Raw genomic sequence first — 20060 nt, forward strand, 5'->3', positions numbered from 1 at the left:
ATACTCGGTTTGATTACTTGATACATACCTGCATGCTTTAATATCTCTTCAAAGTTTGAAATTTGATTCTTGTGTATTCTCAAATATGTGTCTTGATACTATAACACCTCTTATCTACAACTTATTATCCACATGTTGATGGTATGCACGCTCACCTCGCTATATATAGAAAACGGACAACGAGTGGAGGAGGGGGGGGGGGGGGGTAGAAGGGGTGCTTTCCAAGTGAAGCATAGAATCTTGGACAGATCTAATGAAGGAATAACACTAACACTAAACACCCATCCAATCTTCGTGGCGACATGTAAATAAACTCACTTTTATTATTCCGAGACCAAAATCTATAATTCCGTTGCACTATAAAACTCTTAACACCTTACAATGGGTACCGGAATAGATCCACAAATATTGTAAAGTGAAAAGAACCTTATTCCAATATTTTTCATGCGGGTATCCACTATCTTTAAGCTCGTATTAGTTCTCGTAACATTAGTATTAATGAAATGAATGACACATATCTTTCATCTTTCTGTATTGAGGATATAGATAATGACATAAAGGAGATCTTGAGTTAAATTTGTAGAAATGGAAGGAGATTATTATTATTATTATGTTGACTAGAGCATCTGCAACTTGGAATATATAATTATATACACACAACAAGAAAGTAATAAAAATGAAAAATATTCTTCTTCTTGGAGAGCAGGCATGGAACAAGAATACATTCCCTTTTGTCCCCTTCAATATGTTTGGTGCTTATTCAGCCTAAACAGTATTTAAATCTTGTGGGGACTCTACCAAGATCTTTGTGTTCTTCGGTAAGTATGCAACAGACGGCCGGCTGCCCATCAAGAATTGGGTCCCTTTGAAAAGAATGAACGATCGAATAACGAGTTGTACTTTACTCCATACTTCTCACATTTGATGAGTAGAAGCACATCTGATATGAATCTTTTCACACGCACGCACACTTGTAATAATAATGGATTCATAATGCATTTATACACCAACATCAGTTTTCATCTCCTGTCACAACTTTCACTTCATGTACTCATTCTTAAAGGATCAAAGATCATATTTTTAGTAATTTTACATACAATTACAAAACACTTTAAAAATGAAAAACCAAATAACTATATATATATTTCCAAAATTCCCTATGTAAATAATATGTACTAGTACCCTAGACAAATCTTACATATATCGTCTGTGGACATAAGAAATATTGAGACTCATAAGGAATAAGCCACATGTCAGGGGCGGATCTACCCTATAAAATTAACACTTACAAACTTAACACACACACACACACACACATATGTAGCACTCGTAAGCTATATATATGTACCTCGTATGAGATACATGTATTTAACTTCGTAAACTACATATTTTTTTTACAATCCCAACCCTATAGATAAAAGAAAAAAAAACGATTGGTTGGTGGTAGTTTTCTCATAACTTTGTGGTTTTCTCATGAACTCTCCCGTTTATGTGTGTGTGTTTATTTGATAAGCTAGTTGTTCATGAACTTGTTTTTGTTTTACTTCTTTAAATGTAACTATTTTATATTTACCCTAGTTAAATTACAACACACACACACAGTTTTCTCTCGTATTTGTTAACTTATGTTAGGTGATTATTATTAGGTGATTATTAGAATCTATTTATTATTATCTTTTTCATTTTATTAGTCGTTTTTATCCAAACCGTTTTAGCCTAAAGAATTTTGCCCCCCCCCCCCGGTATCTAAAGTTCTAGATCCCTCGTCGTCGACCTCAAACACCATCAACGCATATTGAGCGCATTGACAGTGGTAAAAAGAGAGTTTCATAGTTAAAACATGCTTAGGTGAAGCAATCAATGAGGGATAACCTCCTACAAATTATTCACTCGCGCAAGTGATATATAAATTAAAAAAAAAACAATATTATTAGTATGAAAGCCGAATGTTACATGTTATATCCCACTTTAGAATCTATAACATGGGCACTTGTTCTTTTTTCTTGTACTTGTATTTCCTTTCTTTAAGGCTCTTATTCTTCAAGTTATCTTTTGAAGCTCGCATAAACGAACATATATCAACGTATCATAGTTAAGAATCATGTTTCACTAGGACCTTTTCAAGCTATTAACTTAAGGACACGCGCTAGTTCCTTATTGGTTGCGACTTTAATCTCACGTGCCGCGCACCCTCACCCTATGGAAGAGAAAATGAGTATGGAATGTTATTCTCCAGCTCAGAGATGGTAACATGAATAGAAAGAATAGATAGGTAGAGAGATTCTTAAAGAATAGAATCTTGGAATCTTACATGAAGTGAAGCCAATAGGTCTTATTCTCAAGTCAAGAATGTTATGTTATGTTGTGTTAAGCCAAGACCACACAAAATGGATTCCCACCCACACCCATCATACCTTTTTACTATTTTCGGTTAAGATTATACTCCATCCGTTTTAACAAAAATCGGCACCTTGTTCGTTGTAGGACATCCCACGAAAATTGCGTTTTTTCCCTTTCAGTATGGCGTATGCTACAACGTGGAGTAGGAGAAACGGGTTTTGGGGTTTTTGTTTAAGTTGAAACGGGTTGAGTTGCCTATTCTTATATAAATAAAACGATTTAGGAGGCTGGAATTATTGAAATTCGGGTTTAATGTAACATTTGTCTCTCACCAAGCTCACAAACTTGTTTTTGGTTGTCAAGTGGAGATTTCCTAGAGGCCAGATGCCGTGGAATTACTCTCATCCAACTTGCAAGCATGCTTAACCGTGTAGCTCTCCACTAATTCATCGTCAACGCGCCTAGAATGTGTTGATTCATTTGCGAGCAAACACTCACGACTGATGCGTAATTTAGCTAGGGTGTTACATTAAACATGTTTTTTTCCATTTACACATTTCTTTTTTTTTCAAAATACTACTTTCATGTTTACTTAGTTTTGCCTAAAAACGGAAAGTTTATCTGCCTTTCGGTCGTAATGAAATGGTAGCCGAATTGTGATTAATTACTCGAAGAGTTTTGACTTCATAGCTTTAGAAACTTGAGGTATCATGTTGTGTGACTAAACATTTAAAACTCAATACGTCAATAGCTTAAAAGGTATGGTTTCCCGAATCTTTTTATCTATTAATAAATATTGAAAGATTTATTGATGACTTATGAGCCCAAAAGGGGTTTAGATGTGGAATGGTGGGCTTTTGTTGCCAACGAATCTCGTGCCATCTTTATGTAAAAGTTGTTAAAAATGGCATTTTTTTATTTAACGGCCTTAAGTATTTCGTATGGGTGACTCAATGGCAAAGGGCCACCGTCAGCAGGCCCAACCCAGTCGTACGAAGCCTTAAGCGCCTCCAAGTTATCTCAAGTTTCAGGAAAAACCCTCTCGCTCGAAGGCCCGCATGTAGTAACACCCGGATGACCTCAGGATCAAACTGGAGATCACAAAGATCCTAGTATTCCTCCGTTAATTACACTACCATAATTAAGTGTTACATATTATCAAACTGGAGTACTTGGAAGTTGGAACCATGTAATTTTCAAGGAAAGTATTTATTTATTTATCTTTTTTTTTTGAACATTTAAATCATTAACGTGACATAAAGTATTTGCTCCTCTATTGTTCTAAATCAACTGAAAAAAAAAATAAAAAATTGGATTGGTATAAAATTGAACTTCAGTTATGAACTTACATACTAAAACTAGACATGTAGAGTAACCCAAAGGGAGTATCATTCCATGATAATCAAATTTCATTGCGGACCAGAAGCAATTATCAATAACACGTTCTGGGTGAGTCATGTATGACGCCTTAAAATCAGAATGAACGGTTGACATCACGACTCAGAAGTCTCACTCAGGTATCAAGGTATCAAGGGTAGTTCAAAACATTGTTAAAAAAATAACACCATGGCTAAAAGTTTATTGATGACTCGCAGAATATGTCTAAGCTCGTGCAAATAAAGCATTATTATGCCAAATACAGACCGACCTTGTGTATAGGCAAATGAAATTTTACAAAACAAAGTTAACATACTTTGTTTTGCTTCAAAAGACAAGTTAGTGTTTCAGATATGACATGATGGACGGGTTGTGACAATGAAGCCACTTTTAACATTAGATGAATAGATGATATTAAACTTCTAAAACTAAACATTAGAATCTTATACCAAAGTTACTACCAAAAGGGGTACAATTTTGTTCTCACTGGCATCATTCAAAGGTAGCGTGTGATATGATTGCATAGACAAAACAGCTATTCTCAAACAAGCATAGCATGTTTTAAACGACAAAATTTATTAAAGTTTGTTCAAAACGTTAAAATTTGTTTTTCATAAGAAACACTACCGTCGAAACACATATTGATCATAACTTCAGTTAAAACCCCGCCTTTTACAACAAGGAAGCACGTTCACATGACAGCATACACATTTGTACGTTTGAAAATCCATGTTCCAAGGTTCCATTTTCAGTTTAGTTCGTACGTTTGTTATACAATATATAATTAATAGTGGTTTAGGAACTTTTAACAAATATTCCAAGCACACAACTTGGATACAAGTTCAATGCTCCTATGATAAGTTCATTAAAAGCTAGGAGATGCCCACAACTTGGCTAGTGAAATTCATTCTAAATAAGTGGGCACATCATGACTAGGGACTTATGGCAAGTTTATTCCATCCTTTAAGTCATTATCGAATTTTAACAAATTACATGTTTTCCATTCAACAATATATATCTAGACATTTAGATAAAACACATGTGACCATCAATCACCAAGAGCATCTCCAACACTAGAAAACGCAAGAAGGACGCTAGCATGACATTTGGGAGGAATTGTCCATGTGCGTCTAGTGAGATTAGTATCCGGAGTTCTAGATAAATAAGAATGAGGAGTGAGGTGTGCCATGCTTGTTTTTTATTTCTTTACCGTTTTATTTACGAACTCTGTTTATACTTTATGATTTGTACATGTACATCATTTTATATAGTATTTGGGTAATTGCGCAAAATAATAGAAAAAATATATGTAATGTTTCCTTTTAACAACATTAATTCTTGTAGTATGTTGCAATATCTATATTTCTCTTATATAATCATTTAATTTACCTAAGTTGGTTTATTAACAAAGCATTTGTTTGTGTATCATAAGCTGATTAATTTTTGTACAGATAATTTGATTTATTATAGAAAATAATCTGGTGGTAAAAATTAAATGTAAAATGTGATAATAATAATATAGACATGAAAGGATGTTTATGGGAAAATATAGCATTTGAGAGAAAATAAGTGTTTTTGAATGATACATTAAAATATGATGTAAAAAGCTTTCGTATCACGTCTTGTAAGTGTTTTTATTCTGGGTTTTGCATTGGGATGCTTTAACGCTACTTGTAAAATAAAAATATAAAATTAACATAAAAAACATGGTATGGTTAGGCTCCTAACATATGGAAGTTGGCTAGTTTCAACTATGGGCATCCTTTGGCTCATATAATTGCATAGTTTTGCTAAATTCCAAACCGACCTTATAAGGGACATGCTACACCACACCATTTTTTTGGTTGAAAAATGAAATCATTTCTTTCAAAATTGTGGCTGATAATATAAATCAAAATTACATCTTAGGACTATGTCTCTAGTACTTGTAACTTGTAAGCTTATGATGCCATAAAATCAAATCTAGAATCGAATTTCACATCTTAGAGCAAAACACCACATAGAATTACATGAATTTCACGAGGTCTGTAGATGACTTACGATGATAAGTAACCCTCGTAACACTATCTACGAATATACAACCAATCACCTCACTTCCCTTGTTTTCTGTTTTTAGCGATTCACCTTGGACAATTTGGCATAATAAGCCCTCAAATTTATCTAAGCATCTCCATTGCATCCACTTTCAAACGTATCTTAATGAGTCACATAAATTTTGCAACCGTATATAAAAGCACGTGTTTCCTTTTCATTAACATGTCCACTTTTAAACACCTTTTATATGTTTGCTGGTGTTGCAAAATTCGGACATGAACAAACGAATACCCAACGAGCATTTGCCTTCAATGGTGATGTCAAAATACAGACACCAACACGCTTCATGCAGCCATCTGTTTGCAACCATTGGAGCTACTTTACTTAGGTCAACAGTATTAAAATGTAAACTTCATATAATATCCCTAGTTAATATTGCAAGCATTTAAAACCATTACATGTTTGTTAGGTTTATAAAAATTCAGTATGCTATAGCAATATAAGATTATGGTTATTACAATTATTATTAAATGATCGAATTAAACGATTTAAGAAACCGTATTAGTAGTTTCATTGTGTGTTAGCTTACACGATAAACCTTCAAAATCAACCATTTGAGATCAAACATAAATTTAAGCAAAAGAAATAACTATTGAGTATAAAATTGGCCAAAATAACCAAAACAAGAAACATGCTGAATGAATACGTTTCACAAGATTATTGCATTTAGCGTACCAAATAAAAATCGAATTACTTAAACTCAAAAATCAAACTCAAATCTTCAAAATCTCAAAAACTGTATTTAAAAGATGGAAAATTGTATCCCATTGCTTGCTGCAAATAAGTTATATTCCTCCACATCCTTCACAACCCCACAACTATCCACATTCACATCCACCTCTTCTTTCACACAATCCGCCTCCGGATTAAACCTGTTTGAAACATCAACGGGCCCACCAAAGTGAAACAGAGAAAACCCCGCATTACCCTTTTGTGTTTTATCCGAATTCTCATTTTCATTATGCCCATTTTGTGCCTTTTCAGAATTCACATGCCCGCTTTTGACAGGGATAGCCATGTTGACCGGTGGGACAGCTTGGTACATAGGGAGTTGACCATGGTTAAGTGGTGGTGGGTGGAGCCCACCGACACCATACTGAACATAACGTGAATTCCCGTACCCAAACGGACTAGGGCTAGCAAACATATAGTGGTTTGGATGGGGTAACGGGCCTAATGGAACTAGTCCATTGGGTGGGCCTGTGGTCCATGGAACCGGGCCCTGGTGGTAATAACCCATGGAAGGAGGTTGAAACACGGGAAAGTGTATGCTCTGAGCTGGCAATGGTGGCGGAATAATATTACAACTATTATTCCCCGTAACACTTTCAGCTGCTTCCGATAATAACTCACTCGTGTTCTCTTTAACCATTTCAGCCAGATGATTCGCGTACTCGGAATCTGACGTGGACGATGACTCGGCATTCTGCGGGTTTGAAGAAAATGAAGTGTTTCCGTCTCCTTCACTCAGACTTGATGAGCAGCTATCGGTGCTAGTCGACAAATCTGTTGTCCCACTTTCGGGCTCAGGCTCGAGTTCAATGTGAACATTACTTTTTGATTGCTTCAAATTGTCATCCTTAACATTGGTAGCATCCAAATCAGGCCCATTTGGTGAATTCACAAGCTTGACAGGTTTGATGACATCAGCAGACGGGTCGATGACATCAGGAGAATCTAAATTGCTTCTAGGCTCCCATACTTTCTTTGTATTTCCCGATATCATTTTGGTCTTAGGTCGTTCCCGAACCGATTCAGCTTGATTATTAATATTATATTTGTTTCTGCGAGAATACGGTTTTGAAGTATCGGTATCGGGTTCAGGTGTACCTAATTTGGGTCGATAATAAGTGTGTTGACAACAATGCGATCTATCATTGTACCTTGACCCGTTTGACCGGGTAACGGGCTTATTCAGTCCGTTTAAGTTTCCGTTTCTTGAAGTCTCGAACCCGTCACTGTGATACCGTGGGCCTGGTTTGTTGACCGTTGACCCATGGTCAAACCGCCGTCTATCAGACCATTTAGAAGGTTGATCATGTTGATAATCTTTCCATGATTTCGGTCTCCTACGGTTGTTCTTCAACTGATCACCATTAGCATATAACTGATTCCCATCTTTTGACTTCTCATCATAGTCACACATTTGGTCTTCTCGAGCATTATAATCATCTGATGTGGGCATGAATGATAGTGTGTCTTCTGTATCTTCCTGTTCTTTTTGTTCTTGTTCCTGTTCTTGTTCTTCATAACACGTATTGTCGTCGATGCCGGGCTCGTTATTAACAGTTGTTAATTCCTCTTTACTGCGATCAAGAACAGAAATTTCACTAACTTGACCACATTTTTTGTCCTTTTCTTGTTCCTTAATTCTTAATCTTTCTTTCCTACGAAGTTTTTTTTCTTTTTCTTTTACCCTTCTGCGTTCTTTTCTCTCTTCATCGTCTCGTTTTTCTTTTTCTTCTTCTTCAAGGAGTTTAAACTGAGGAAGAATAAAATTTTAATATGACCCGAATATATTAATTTATATATAAACGGGTCGGCACATACCTGCTTTTCTAAAGTAATGATGTCCTTGCACGCGACTATTACACGTTTTTCCAATAATTTTAACGCGAGAGACACAAACATGCTATGTGCGTTTTGGCGTGCGGTTCCTTCTCTGAAAGCCTTTTCAACCTATAATAAAATAATAACACTATATTAACAGAGTATTTATTTAAATAATAAGTGTTATATACAAAACATGGAGATATGATTTTATGGTACAGTATAACCTCAATAAACAAATAACCACGCTCAATTAATTTCTTTGGTCCAGAATTTTTATTATTTGTTATTATTATTAACAAAACCGACAAAAATATAGCCTCTCATAAATAGGTCTGTAAACGATCCAAAAGAACACGAACGTGGGCACGTTCATGTTCGTTCTTAACTGAACACAAACAATTAAATTGAACAATTTTTTTCATGTTCAATTGTTAAAAATCTAAACGAACAGTTCATTAACGTAAACGAACACAAACGAACGTGAACAAACACAATCGAACATAAACGAAGGGTTGATATAAACGGGTTAAACAAATATAATATATAATATATTTAATATTTAACATTTGATAAAATTTTAAATTTCATAGTTAAATGAACATAATTTTGTTCATGTTCATTCATTTATTAAATAAACAAACATAAACGAACTTTCTTTTGGTTTTGAAGGTATTCAATAATTGAGGTTTTATTGTATTAAATGCCATATAACATATTGATCTCAAAGATGTAAATATGTAATTGTTTTTCCTTTTTCACATGATTGATGGTTCATGGTTTTCTTGCAGCACAAAGGCAAGTAAGATGATTGAAGATCACTAAATAAATAAAAATAATTTATTTCATCATATATATTATTATATATACCTGTTCTTTAAAAATAACCGTCGCAGCATCTAAAAGAAACTCTCGAGCAAGTTCGGGACTCTTCGCATGTTTTTGAGGACGGGAACATTCTCCATCTAATTCATTCCCATCTTTGTCCACGGATTCATCATCCTGAAATCGTTTACATATATAAAAAAACATGCAAATAAAAAATAAGACTCAGAAAAAAAATAATAATAAAAAATTATAACCACCTCTTCTTCCTCGGCCTCTTCTGCATGCTCAAAGAACCCTCTAATGTTATCACCTCTATTGATTGTAACAAAACCATCACCAACGACAAGTCTTCCATGAACACAATGTTGACCTTTCAAAGCATGAGCTTTTACCGAAACTTCGTTGTAATTTTTATCGGTTATGCATGCGCGTAGAGTGATGTAACATGAGTTATGATTGGCTAATTTTAGACCACTGGCTTTAAAACTTGAATTTAAACCCACATCTGTAAATTCTTTTATATCAGATTTGCCTGCACCGGTTCCAACAGCCCATTTATAATGGTCATATATTCCTTTAGAATCCGCATAGTTTTGATGCCATTCAGCTTGAATTGTGTCAAGAGTCACCTGCAAGATGAATAATATAGCATTACATCACTCTAAGTTTGCATTAATTCTTTGAACATTAGCCTAACAAACGAATGGACAAGAACAATTAAACAACCAGCGTTTTCTTGTTCAAGTTTGTTCATTGAGAAAATAAACACGTTTGATTTTGTTCGTGTTTGTTTATGAACATTCATTAATAACGAATGATTCACTATCATAGACGAATGAACATAACTGAGCTAAAACGAGTTAAAAGTAATGTGAAAAACAATGTGTTGGGCCTAAAAGGTTATTAAAACTAAGGTATTAAGCTATGTTATAATGGGTTGTAAATTTTGAACGGAAATACTAACAAATGTTAACAAACGAACTTTCACGAACATAAATAAACAAACGAGACATGTTTCCATGTTCGTATGTTTAACTTAATGAACAAAATTATTTGTTCATGTTTATTCGTTTATTAAATAAATGAACATAAACAAACTTCCAGCCTCGTTGACAGGCGTATCTGTTTTACTTGTTTCTTTTTTTGGATATTTTATGCATTAAAAACACATTTTAACAAATTTTAACCTATTCGGCCCTGTTGATGGTTTTCCTTTTATGCTAACTTCTATTTTAGACGTTTACCTTTTAGATATAAAACATAACCTAAATCGACCAGTTTAAGAAAAACGCATGTGTGGTTAATGGTTATGACATACCTCACACTGGAAGCTTGTATCAGCCACACAAAACCAGCTCGTGCAACTGGTTTCTTTTCTCATGCGTTTAAGTTCTTTTAGCTCCTTGAACTCACGGATTACATTCTTTCTGCAATCTCTACAAAACCTTTTGCTATCAAACCTGTGAAATTAGTAACGAGCCAAAAGTTAATAAAATTCTCGAATCTTAGAAGTTTATATTACGATATTCAAACCCTTAAACCCTTATACATGGAAACATTCTTAAACCATTAATGAAGTGATTTTACGGTTCATTATAACAATGTCTCATTAAACTAGTCCAGAATTTTATAAACCAAGAACGCAAAACCTACCTATACATTAACCGTTCCATAAAATCTTCTTCCTTCATCCTTAAAAGAGAAAAACGTGTCTCTTCGCCTAATGCTGACCAAAAGTCAACCAAAGTGTCAACCGAAAGTCTTGCGGTATGCAAAGCACACGTCTCACGTGTTCCATGACCTCTACCATACCCCACCATCCCTTGACTAATCCACCCGCGGCCGCCTCCACCACATGCATCGGGATAAAGTAATTCCCGTTCACGCTCCTGTGCTCTAGCACTATCAAATACCTAATTTGACCATAATATGAAATAACATTACAAAACAATAATCAGTGATAATGATACAATTACACAGAAATCAAGAATATACATTTTGTAGTCCCTTCAAATATTTTGAACAAATGTAACAATCAAGAAGAGTAAGTGTTCCGTCTCGAGTGGTAGTTAAGCCTCCCCAAGGATGAACAGATGGATCTTGAATAACATCACCATTATTTCTGCCCTCGATTTTCATACAAACATTCTCAACGATTTGAGATTTTGAGGTTACAAGTCTATTTCCTTCATGCTGCAATGACTTTCCATACATTATAATCTGCATAAAACCTTCTAGAAGCAACCCGTTGCATCTCGAGCAGTACATATTTTTTCTCGCTTGTTCAAAAAGAGTTTGTTTGTCAATCCTCAGAAGCTCCCGTCTTGCTTGCAGTGGTAACTCACTCCAAAACTACAATAAACACATAAGATTAAAACCAATACTTTAACACTTCTTATTTGAGATAGACACGATATGACTAGTGTGAATCAACAATATGAACTCAATTCTTTCAACATTACATTGCATTGTGAAGTAAGCACACAATTGTTGTAAAGGAATTCAACCAGACTATAATAAACAAATAAAAGTAAAACCAATATTTAACACGCATTAATTGAGATAGCTATATATACATATACGGCTAGTGTGAAGCAGCAATATGAACTCAACTCTTCCAACATTACATCACATTGCATTTCTCTGATGTAAGCACACATTTGTTATAAATAAATTCAACATACTATATTTAGCACATAAAAGTAAAACAAATACTTAACACTTATTATTTGAGACAAATACGACATCACTAGACTGAATCAACAATACAAACTCAACTCTTCCAACATTACATCACATTGCATTACCGTGATGTAAGCGCACGATTGTTATAAATAATTTCCACACGACTATATTTAGCACACAAAAGTAAAACAAGCTCCAACAAATGATGAATTGTAGTTCTAATACGCAACAGAATCAGTTACAACTTACACTTTTGCTAGTAGTATCAATCAATCTTATTAACAGTCAACACTCAACCAATTTATAACCCTAAATAATAATAAAATACAGATCCAAATAAACCCTAGCATCACAAAACCATTAAGATCTAACCACAAACTCAATTAACAGAAAACAAACACATCTAATTAAACTACCTTCTGAAGCTGATTATAACTGACATCATCACGATGTTTAGACCAGAAGCCAGTTGATGAAACTGGTCCATACGACGTCGTTGTATCGCCGCCACAATCATGCGTTAATTCCGGCATCATTTCGTTCAATCACGTATCGATTTATCCATTAATGAATCCAGTTTTCAATTAAGATCAATCGAATTGTTGTTAAAATAATAATAATAATAACAATCTGATCCAAAAATAAAGCGAATTAGTGATGGATGATTGTAAGAGGTGATTAAATGAATCTAGAATTGTGTTGTAATAATAATAATAATAATAATAATTAATTAATACCTGATGAAACGGTGTGAGGATTTAAAGAGCGATAGAGTCGAAGAAGAACATTTATATATATATTAAAACAATTGAGTTTTATTGAATAAACTCTATTGTTTTCATATATAACAATAACTTCTATGATTTTTTTAACAATTAAATAATTCAAAATTAATTAAATTAATCAATAACCTACAATTAATTCACATACTAAGATATTTAAATTTAAATCATTATAAATTAACTTTTAGCTAAAACCGACAATTTTAATATTCAAATTTAAATTTCAAACTTAAACTGAAACTAACACAATGAATGTTCAATTTTAATATTTAAATTTAGACCAAAACTAACAACATAATTAATTCATATCCTTACTAAATGTATTTACTCTAAATCTAAATCATCTATAAATAAAGACCGTGTAATAACAATTGTCAAACCCTCAAGTATTAGATGTCCAATTTTTAAAATTTCAAATTTCCACTACTTATTTGACCTCATCTTATACTTCGAAAATCATTTAAACAATCATTTCTATAAATTCGGTATTCCATACTCATTTGTTTATATCATCATTTTCACTCTTTTGAAGCTGTTATAACTTATAACTACGACTTTGTATTCAAATTTATATCGTTTGTTATTGTTTGTAAGTGAAATTCACATATTAATTTAATTATGTTGTCATTATTTGGTCTTTTTGTTGTTATGCAGGCAGGTTAGCTTGAGAATTGGATGTATGCAAACTGGTTAGGTGAATGATTCATGTTAAAATTTCCGTATTGTCAGTTCTACTTAAATATAATTTTTTTTTGTTCTTATTATTGGTGTACCTTGAATGAAACTTAATTATTTGAATTGTTGGTATTATTTGTAGTTCATCTTATATGTTGCACACATCTTGCTGCTACTTAGGTAGGTCAGATCATGAAGTTTGAGGACCATTCGGAGACTAGCTCGAGCCATGGTAGGACCTGGTCACAAAATGTTTGTTCTAATTGATGTAAGATTTCTTGAAATTCATATTTACAATTTTATTTTTATATGTTGAGAGCTTCCTCTATTCATATTTATAGTTTAAGAACCATTTGGAGTTTAACTCTAGCCATGGTAGGACTAGGTCACCAAAGTTCCACCTGCTCCTTCCAAGATTCAATAGACATTTTGAAGGTTTTGAGATATACGAAAATATTGTTAATTTATTTCCTTATCGAAATTATTATGATAATTATTCCGATTACATCCATTGATAATTCTTAATAATTTTTTTAATAGTTCAGTGTATCTAGCATTAATTTATTTTTTAGTAATTTCAATTTATGGCCTCTCAACTTGGTAGATTGGCTAATTGCATGGAAAAAATATGCGATGGAGATTAGGTTGATTATGTTTGTTCTGGTCATTACGAATGTATTTTAATTGTTAATTTTCTATCATTTTTTATTCTATGTAACTTAGACAATTCATGTAAATTAATTCATTTTTATATAAATGACAATCTTCATTTTCTTTGTTAAAATTCTTGAATCTTATCTTGAAAGTTTTAACAAAAAAAATGGAACGTTTTTTTTATAATAATATTTACAATTATTTATTTCTGTTTTTAAAATTCAAAGCTGACTACTATTACAACAATCTTTTGTAGTTTTTAGTAGTATTCAGTCTCAACTGACTTTCCATCTTTTATATTTGACTAAATTTTAATTAGCATAAATGACAAATTTAATGTAGCTGAAAATTTTAAATAATTTGCTTTTGATTATACTCAAAAGTTAATAAGTTTTGTATTAAAATCTCATTAATTTATTTGACAAATTTAATATGGGGTGTATTACTTATTTCAAATTTAGATTTAAAAAATCTTAGATAGTTACTATAATTGGTTATTTATTTTAAAATATTAATCATCTTTAAATTCAATGATACATTTCAATCATTTATACATTAATTTATTTTTGTTTTTAAGAACCAAATTTGATCACTCTTTTTTAGTTTTAATATTCTTCGATCTCAATAAACTTTACATCTTTTATATTTGACCAATTTTTAATTAGGCATAAATGTCAAGAATTACCGATTTGTCTAAATTGTTCCGGCCAAATTAAAAAATAAATTAATAAACTAAATAGAAAATAAAAACTTTCCATCTTTTTATATTTGACAAATTTTTAATTAGGCATAAATGTCAATATTAATGTATAAAATTGAAAAAAAAAAATATCTAATGAATTTATTGTTAAATAAGGTAATAATGCTAAAGTGTTGACAATAATTTCGTGATAATTAAAAAAAATTAATAGTATATTGTTAGTTACTGAATTTTCAAGAAAAATTTAAAGTTTTTTATAATAATATTTACATTTATTTATTTATGTTTTTACAATACCGAAATTGACGACTTTTGCAACAATCTTTTGTAGTTCTTAATAGTATTTAATGTCATCAAGCTTTCCATCTTTTATCTTTAACCAATTTTTAATTACGCATAAATGTCAAGATTAATGTATACAGTTGAAAAAGAATTATATAATGAAATTGATTTTAAATAAAGTAATGATGTTAAAGAGTTTGAAACATAATTTACTGCAAATTGCAGTCAGTTTAACTAAATTTTAATTAGGGAATGACCTCTATGTAATAAAATTAAAATTAACCGGTTTAATTTTAATTATCTATATATTATTTTAATTATACTTAATTAGTGAAATTAGTAGAATAAAAATTTTTTGCTTCAATTTAACTTAATACATCTAACTAAAAAGTCTTTGAATCGAAATAAAAAAAAAGTTTAATCACAATATAATTTATAATAAAATATACCTTTATTTATTTATTAATGTTGAAATGAAACTCTTAATACCTTAAGACTTTAATTGTATATTTAATCAGGTTGCTATGTTTTATTTTGTTTTGTAGATTTCGAAGCAAAATGATTTTTTTTTGTGAAATGTCGAAGAAGTTGATGGTGGGCTAATATGATTATAACATGTTCATGTCTTTGTTTGGTTTTTTAGTTTAGCTGCATAGTAAGTTTGTGTAAGTATTAACTTTTTTATGTACACAAGTTAAATGATTAATATTTTGGTTACAAACTTATGTTAACTATTTGTGTTGGTTTAAAATGTTAGTTATGAAATTTTATGGTTATTTATATGTTTTCAACCAATGTCTAACATGGGCTACTATTCTAGAAATATATTGGTGGGTTAGATATTTTTGCATAAATGAATTAATTTCTGATCATTTATGTCGATTCAAGTTAGCCGATAGTTTACATATCCAGTAGAGTAAGTTGCGTTATTGTTGTTTCCTATGTAATATTTTTAATTTCTATGTCTTTAATATCTTTATGAACACCAAATATAAATAACTTATAATTGTCACTAAAGTTAATAGTATTTGGTTTCCCAATTTTCTAATTTTTCTGTTTTATGTATTAAAATCCTTCATTAAGTCAGCAAAATTGAAACATCATGCTCTATAAAATTATGTTTTTATATTTATGTTGTTCATCGTTCTCTATGCTAACCATATTATATTATATTATAGATTTGTTCAAAATTAAAGAAAACGGAATTTTTGGGGTCAATCAACGTATTCCAATAAGATGAGTTATTCAAACGGTTAGTCATTTTAATATTTTTTTAGTTACCCTTTAAATATTTATTAAGAAAATAAGAATGCATTTTTTTTAAACGTGCAGCTTCAAACCAAGAAAACTACTTATTAGCATTTTGAACGATAACATTTTATTTTAAACGTGTTAATACACTATTTTGTATTAATATAGTTTTTTTATTAACTAATATATAGTAAATAAAAATTAATATAAAAATTAGGCACTTGTAACGAAAACTTATAAACGATTTTTAATATATTTATTATTAACTACATTATACATTTTTTATGAACAAAGTTTTAATAACACTGAATGTATGTTTACACATTTCTTTTTTCTATTTTCTTTTTTAGAAATGATACGAAACATAATTTTCAGTTATCCAATACTATTTTATTTTCTGAAAAACCAATTAAAATATGTGTTTTAATTAAGATGTGTATACGAATCAATTTATGTTAATTAGAGGCGCAATGATATTTCTCCATTATTTCTTTACTTATATTTGGTTTACTCAATTTATATTGTTTCCAAACTTAGAAACAAAATTCACAAATTTAGTTGTGGTCTATATAAAAAACAGTTTTTTGGTTTTTAAGTAAGATCATACCAATTATTTTATATATTTTAGTTTGAACTAAAACTTTCATAAACACATTATGCTAAATAAAATCAAAAAGACCGAAATTATTTTGACTCGTAAATTGGTTTTAAAAGTCGGTGTGCCAATAATGTTACTAACCAATATGGATCAGAATAACGGCTTGTGTAATGAAATTAAATTGGGAGTAATTAATTTGGGTAGGCGTTTTGTTGAAGTAAAAGTTATTTCATGTACTAATACTGGTTATCGCATTTATATAATTCGTTGTGGTTTAACACCTTCAGATAAGAAACTTTCGTTTAAATTAAAGAGAAGATAGTTTTTCCAGTTGTAGTCTGTTTTGCATTGAACATTAACAAAAGTCAAGGTCAATCTCTGGCAAAAGTTGACATATATCTCAAAGACCCGGTGTTTACACATAGACAACTCTATGTAGCTTTATCAAGAGCGAAGAGTGGTGTTAAAATTCTTATATTAAACAAGGAAGACAATGTTACAAATAAAGAATAAATAAGATTTATAAGAAAGTTTTTTTTGTAGCTTATAAATTTTACATTTTTAACCTTTGATTATGTTTTCAAATATTGTAATTTGAATGTTATTTGGGTTTATCTTTGTGTTTCACAATCATTTGTTTTCGTACCAATATCATTTACAACTTTAAGTATGTCGTCGTCCCGAATAACATATAACAACTTATGTTGTTCTTTCAAATGACATGTGTTTGTTCGAAAATATCAATATTTCCACCCGTGTCGTATACGGGTTAATAACCTAGTAATAATAATAATAATAATAATAATAATAATAATAATAATGAGAATAATAATAATAAGGGTTTTCGATGAGATTTGGATGTGTGTATTTATATTGTGTTTGTATGTAGAAAGAGGCTGGCTGGCTGCACCCATTTGCCACGGTTAAACTGAGCACATACTATCTTCATCTTTATTACTCTTTTTTTTTTCCTTTTTTTTTTTTTATTGATAATAATAATATTTACACCATTTATTAACATCATTTATTATTACTTCTAGCTTTAATATTAATTTTCTTTATCTTTACTTTATTTCATTTTTATGTAGTACGGTATTTCGTATCGGTGTTTTGATACCGTATAATATAAAAATGAGCATTTGATAATCAATAGTGGTATTTTTCGTACTTGTAACTCTGTAAGGTGCCTACCAAATAGATATAGTTTAAGTGCGGTATTCAGTACCCACTTTTCGAGAAATTCGGTATTGGTATTTTCGGTGCCGATATCATACGAATATCATTCCTGCAATGAACCACTTATTATTATTATTTATTTTTTAACTACAAACTTAAAAGATTTAATCCCTTTATCTTTAAGATAGAAGGAATGTCTCTTACCATCACATCATATCCTTTAGCAAATAGCAATGGTTCTTATTATAGTTTCTAATTTAGTCTAGTCCCTTGTATAATGCAATCAATGAAACCCTAATTGGTTGTGTATAAAAAAAGAAGTATATTTTGATCAAACAAGAAACAAGGCTTTAAGAAGAATTGATGTGATCTACATAGTGCTTTTGATTCAAACTTTTAGTTAGTAATCCGTATATCTTTTTGTAAGATATCGAACCAAGATATGATATTTTACTATAAATGAAACCAATGTCGGTTTTCACTTCATTAAATTTCACAAATATTTTTGCATCTTATAGCTGTTTATAGGAGGAATTGATTACGCGAGCGGCCAGAACTACCTAATAGATGATTGTTGAATCTTCTTGAAGCACGTGTTGTCGTCTTAGGATTTCTGCAACACTTACGGTTACAATCAGATTTTTACTATAATCGAACAATAACAATTATTTTAAAGCTGTTAATTTTTTAAAACTATGATTCTCAATGTTTATAAACTAATATATTTTATAAAATTTACGTCTCTGTATAATTCACATCAATATTTCCTCTTTAGGCCGTTAGGGTTGATCAGTCTCACCAGGACCAATTAAGTTATGCTTAAACAGATTATTAAACCCTTTTTTCTCTTTGACCATCTAATGTTGGGTTAGTCTCCAAGTCTTGTGGGCCTCAATTGGGTAGGTAGTCATGTTTGATTGGGTGTTTTTCCAACAATTATAGATTATTATTATTATTATAAAAAAATATTCATGATTTACGTGGGTTTTCTTTTTCTTATTCTTATTATATTATCTTTATGTAATTGTTTCAGTTCTAACCCAATGAGAAAGACCATCCATTTTATTATATAGAAAAAAATAGATTAATCAGTGAAATTATTGTTACTAATTAAAATTTGATGAGTTATTTTAGTTATATAGGTAGAATATGATATTCACATTTTATTATGTAAAGTATCTACTATCAAAACAAAATATGTAAAGATTACTTATTCCTCTCTCGTTTTTGTATTTCCTAACATAAAATGCATATTAAAAAGTCGATTCCAAAAATATTTTATTGAAAAGGTTTGAAGGAAAATGAAAAACAAACTTTGATAGTAAATGATACTTATTTAATGATGAAGTGCGAGTTGGAAATCCTAAAAATGTCAGTTCTAAAGGAAATAAATAATGAAGTTACAATAAATAAAAACTCTATGGATACACATAAATAAAATTGTCTCGTAGAGTTATATGGCTTAATTGTTTCAGTTAACGTAGTCTCACAAATAACACGTTAGCCTGGTATGATACAAATTAACCGTAACTGAACCTAAACCATAAAAGCAACCTTTTTATGAAATGACTATCGAATCATTGGTTATTCGCTTATTTGGTTTGTTCACTTATTTTTTCGCAACCCCAAATTTTAATGTTCAAACGTGTTATAATGCATGATTTATCAAAATAAAGGTAAGAGAATTCTAAATCACTAAACTAAAGTTCGGTTCTACTTTTATTTGTGGTTTCCTAATAAATCTCTTTTGTACTATATTATTATATATTTAACTGTATTGTATTAGATTATATTAACCTAATTTCATCACGTATTGTATTGTATCGTATTTTGTCACGTTGAATCATATTGTAGCGTATAATATCATCTGGTATTGGACAATATTGTAATTATTTATATTAATTTGTTTTAATATACTAGTTTTATTTTATAATATTATGTTATATTATATATATTTTTTATTATTATGTTATATTATTATTCTATATATTTCTTAATATTATTTTTTTATTAAGAAATAATTTGGTGATGGGAACAAGCCAAAGTTATGGTCTTAAACTCGTATGGG

At 30.8% G+C, this 20060-nt stretch overlaps 1 protein-coding gene across 1 annotated transcript; it reads right to left on the bottom strand.

The window, feature by feature from the left end:
* Positions 1-6427: 6427 nt before the first annotated feature.
* LOC143541982 (uncharacterized) lies at positions 6428-12503 on the bottom strand. Its single transcript, XM_077034654.1, has 8 exons — positions 12291-12503; positions 11185-11541; positions 10843-11102; positions 10508-10649; positions 9447-9818; positions 9232-9363; positions 8362-8490; positions 6428-8293 (listed from the first exon to the last, which is right to left on the bottom strand). The coding sequence occupies exons 1-8, from the start codon at positions 12408-12410 to the stop codon at positions 6554-6556; spliced, it is 3252 nt and encodes a 1083-aa protein (XP_076890769.1). The 5' UTR covers positions 12411-12503; the 3' UTR covers positions 6428-6553.
* Positions 12504-20060: the final 7557 nt, after the last annotated feature.

This window comes from Bidens hawaiensis, unplaced genomic scaffold (genome assembly GCF_021521415.1).
Source record: "Bidens hawaiensis isolate Kalapana, Puna unplaced genomic scaffold, B.hawaiensis_p1.1 tig00012728_1, whole genome shotgun sequence".
Taxonomy (NCBI): Eukaryota; Viridiplantae; Streptophyta; class Magnoliopsida; order Asterales; family Asteraceae; genus Bidens; species Bidens hawaiensis.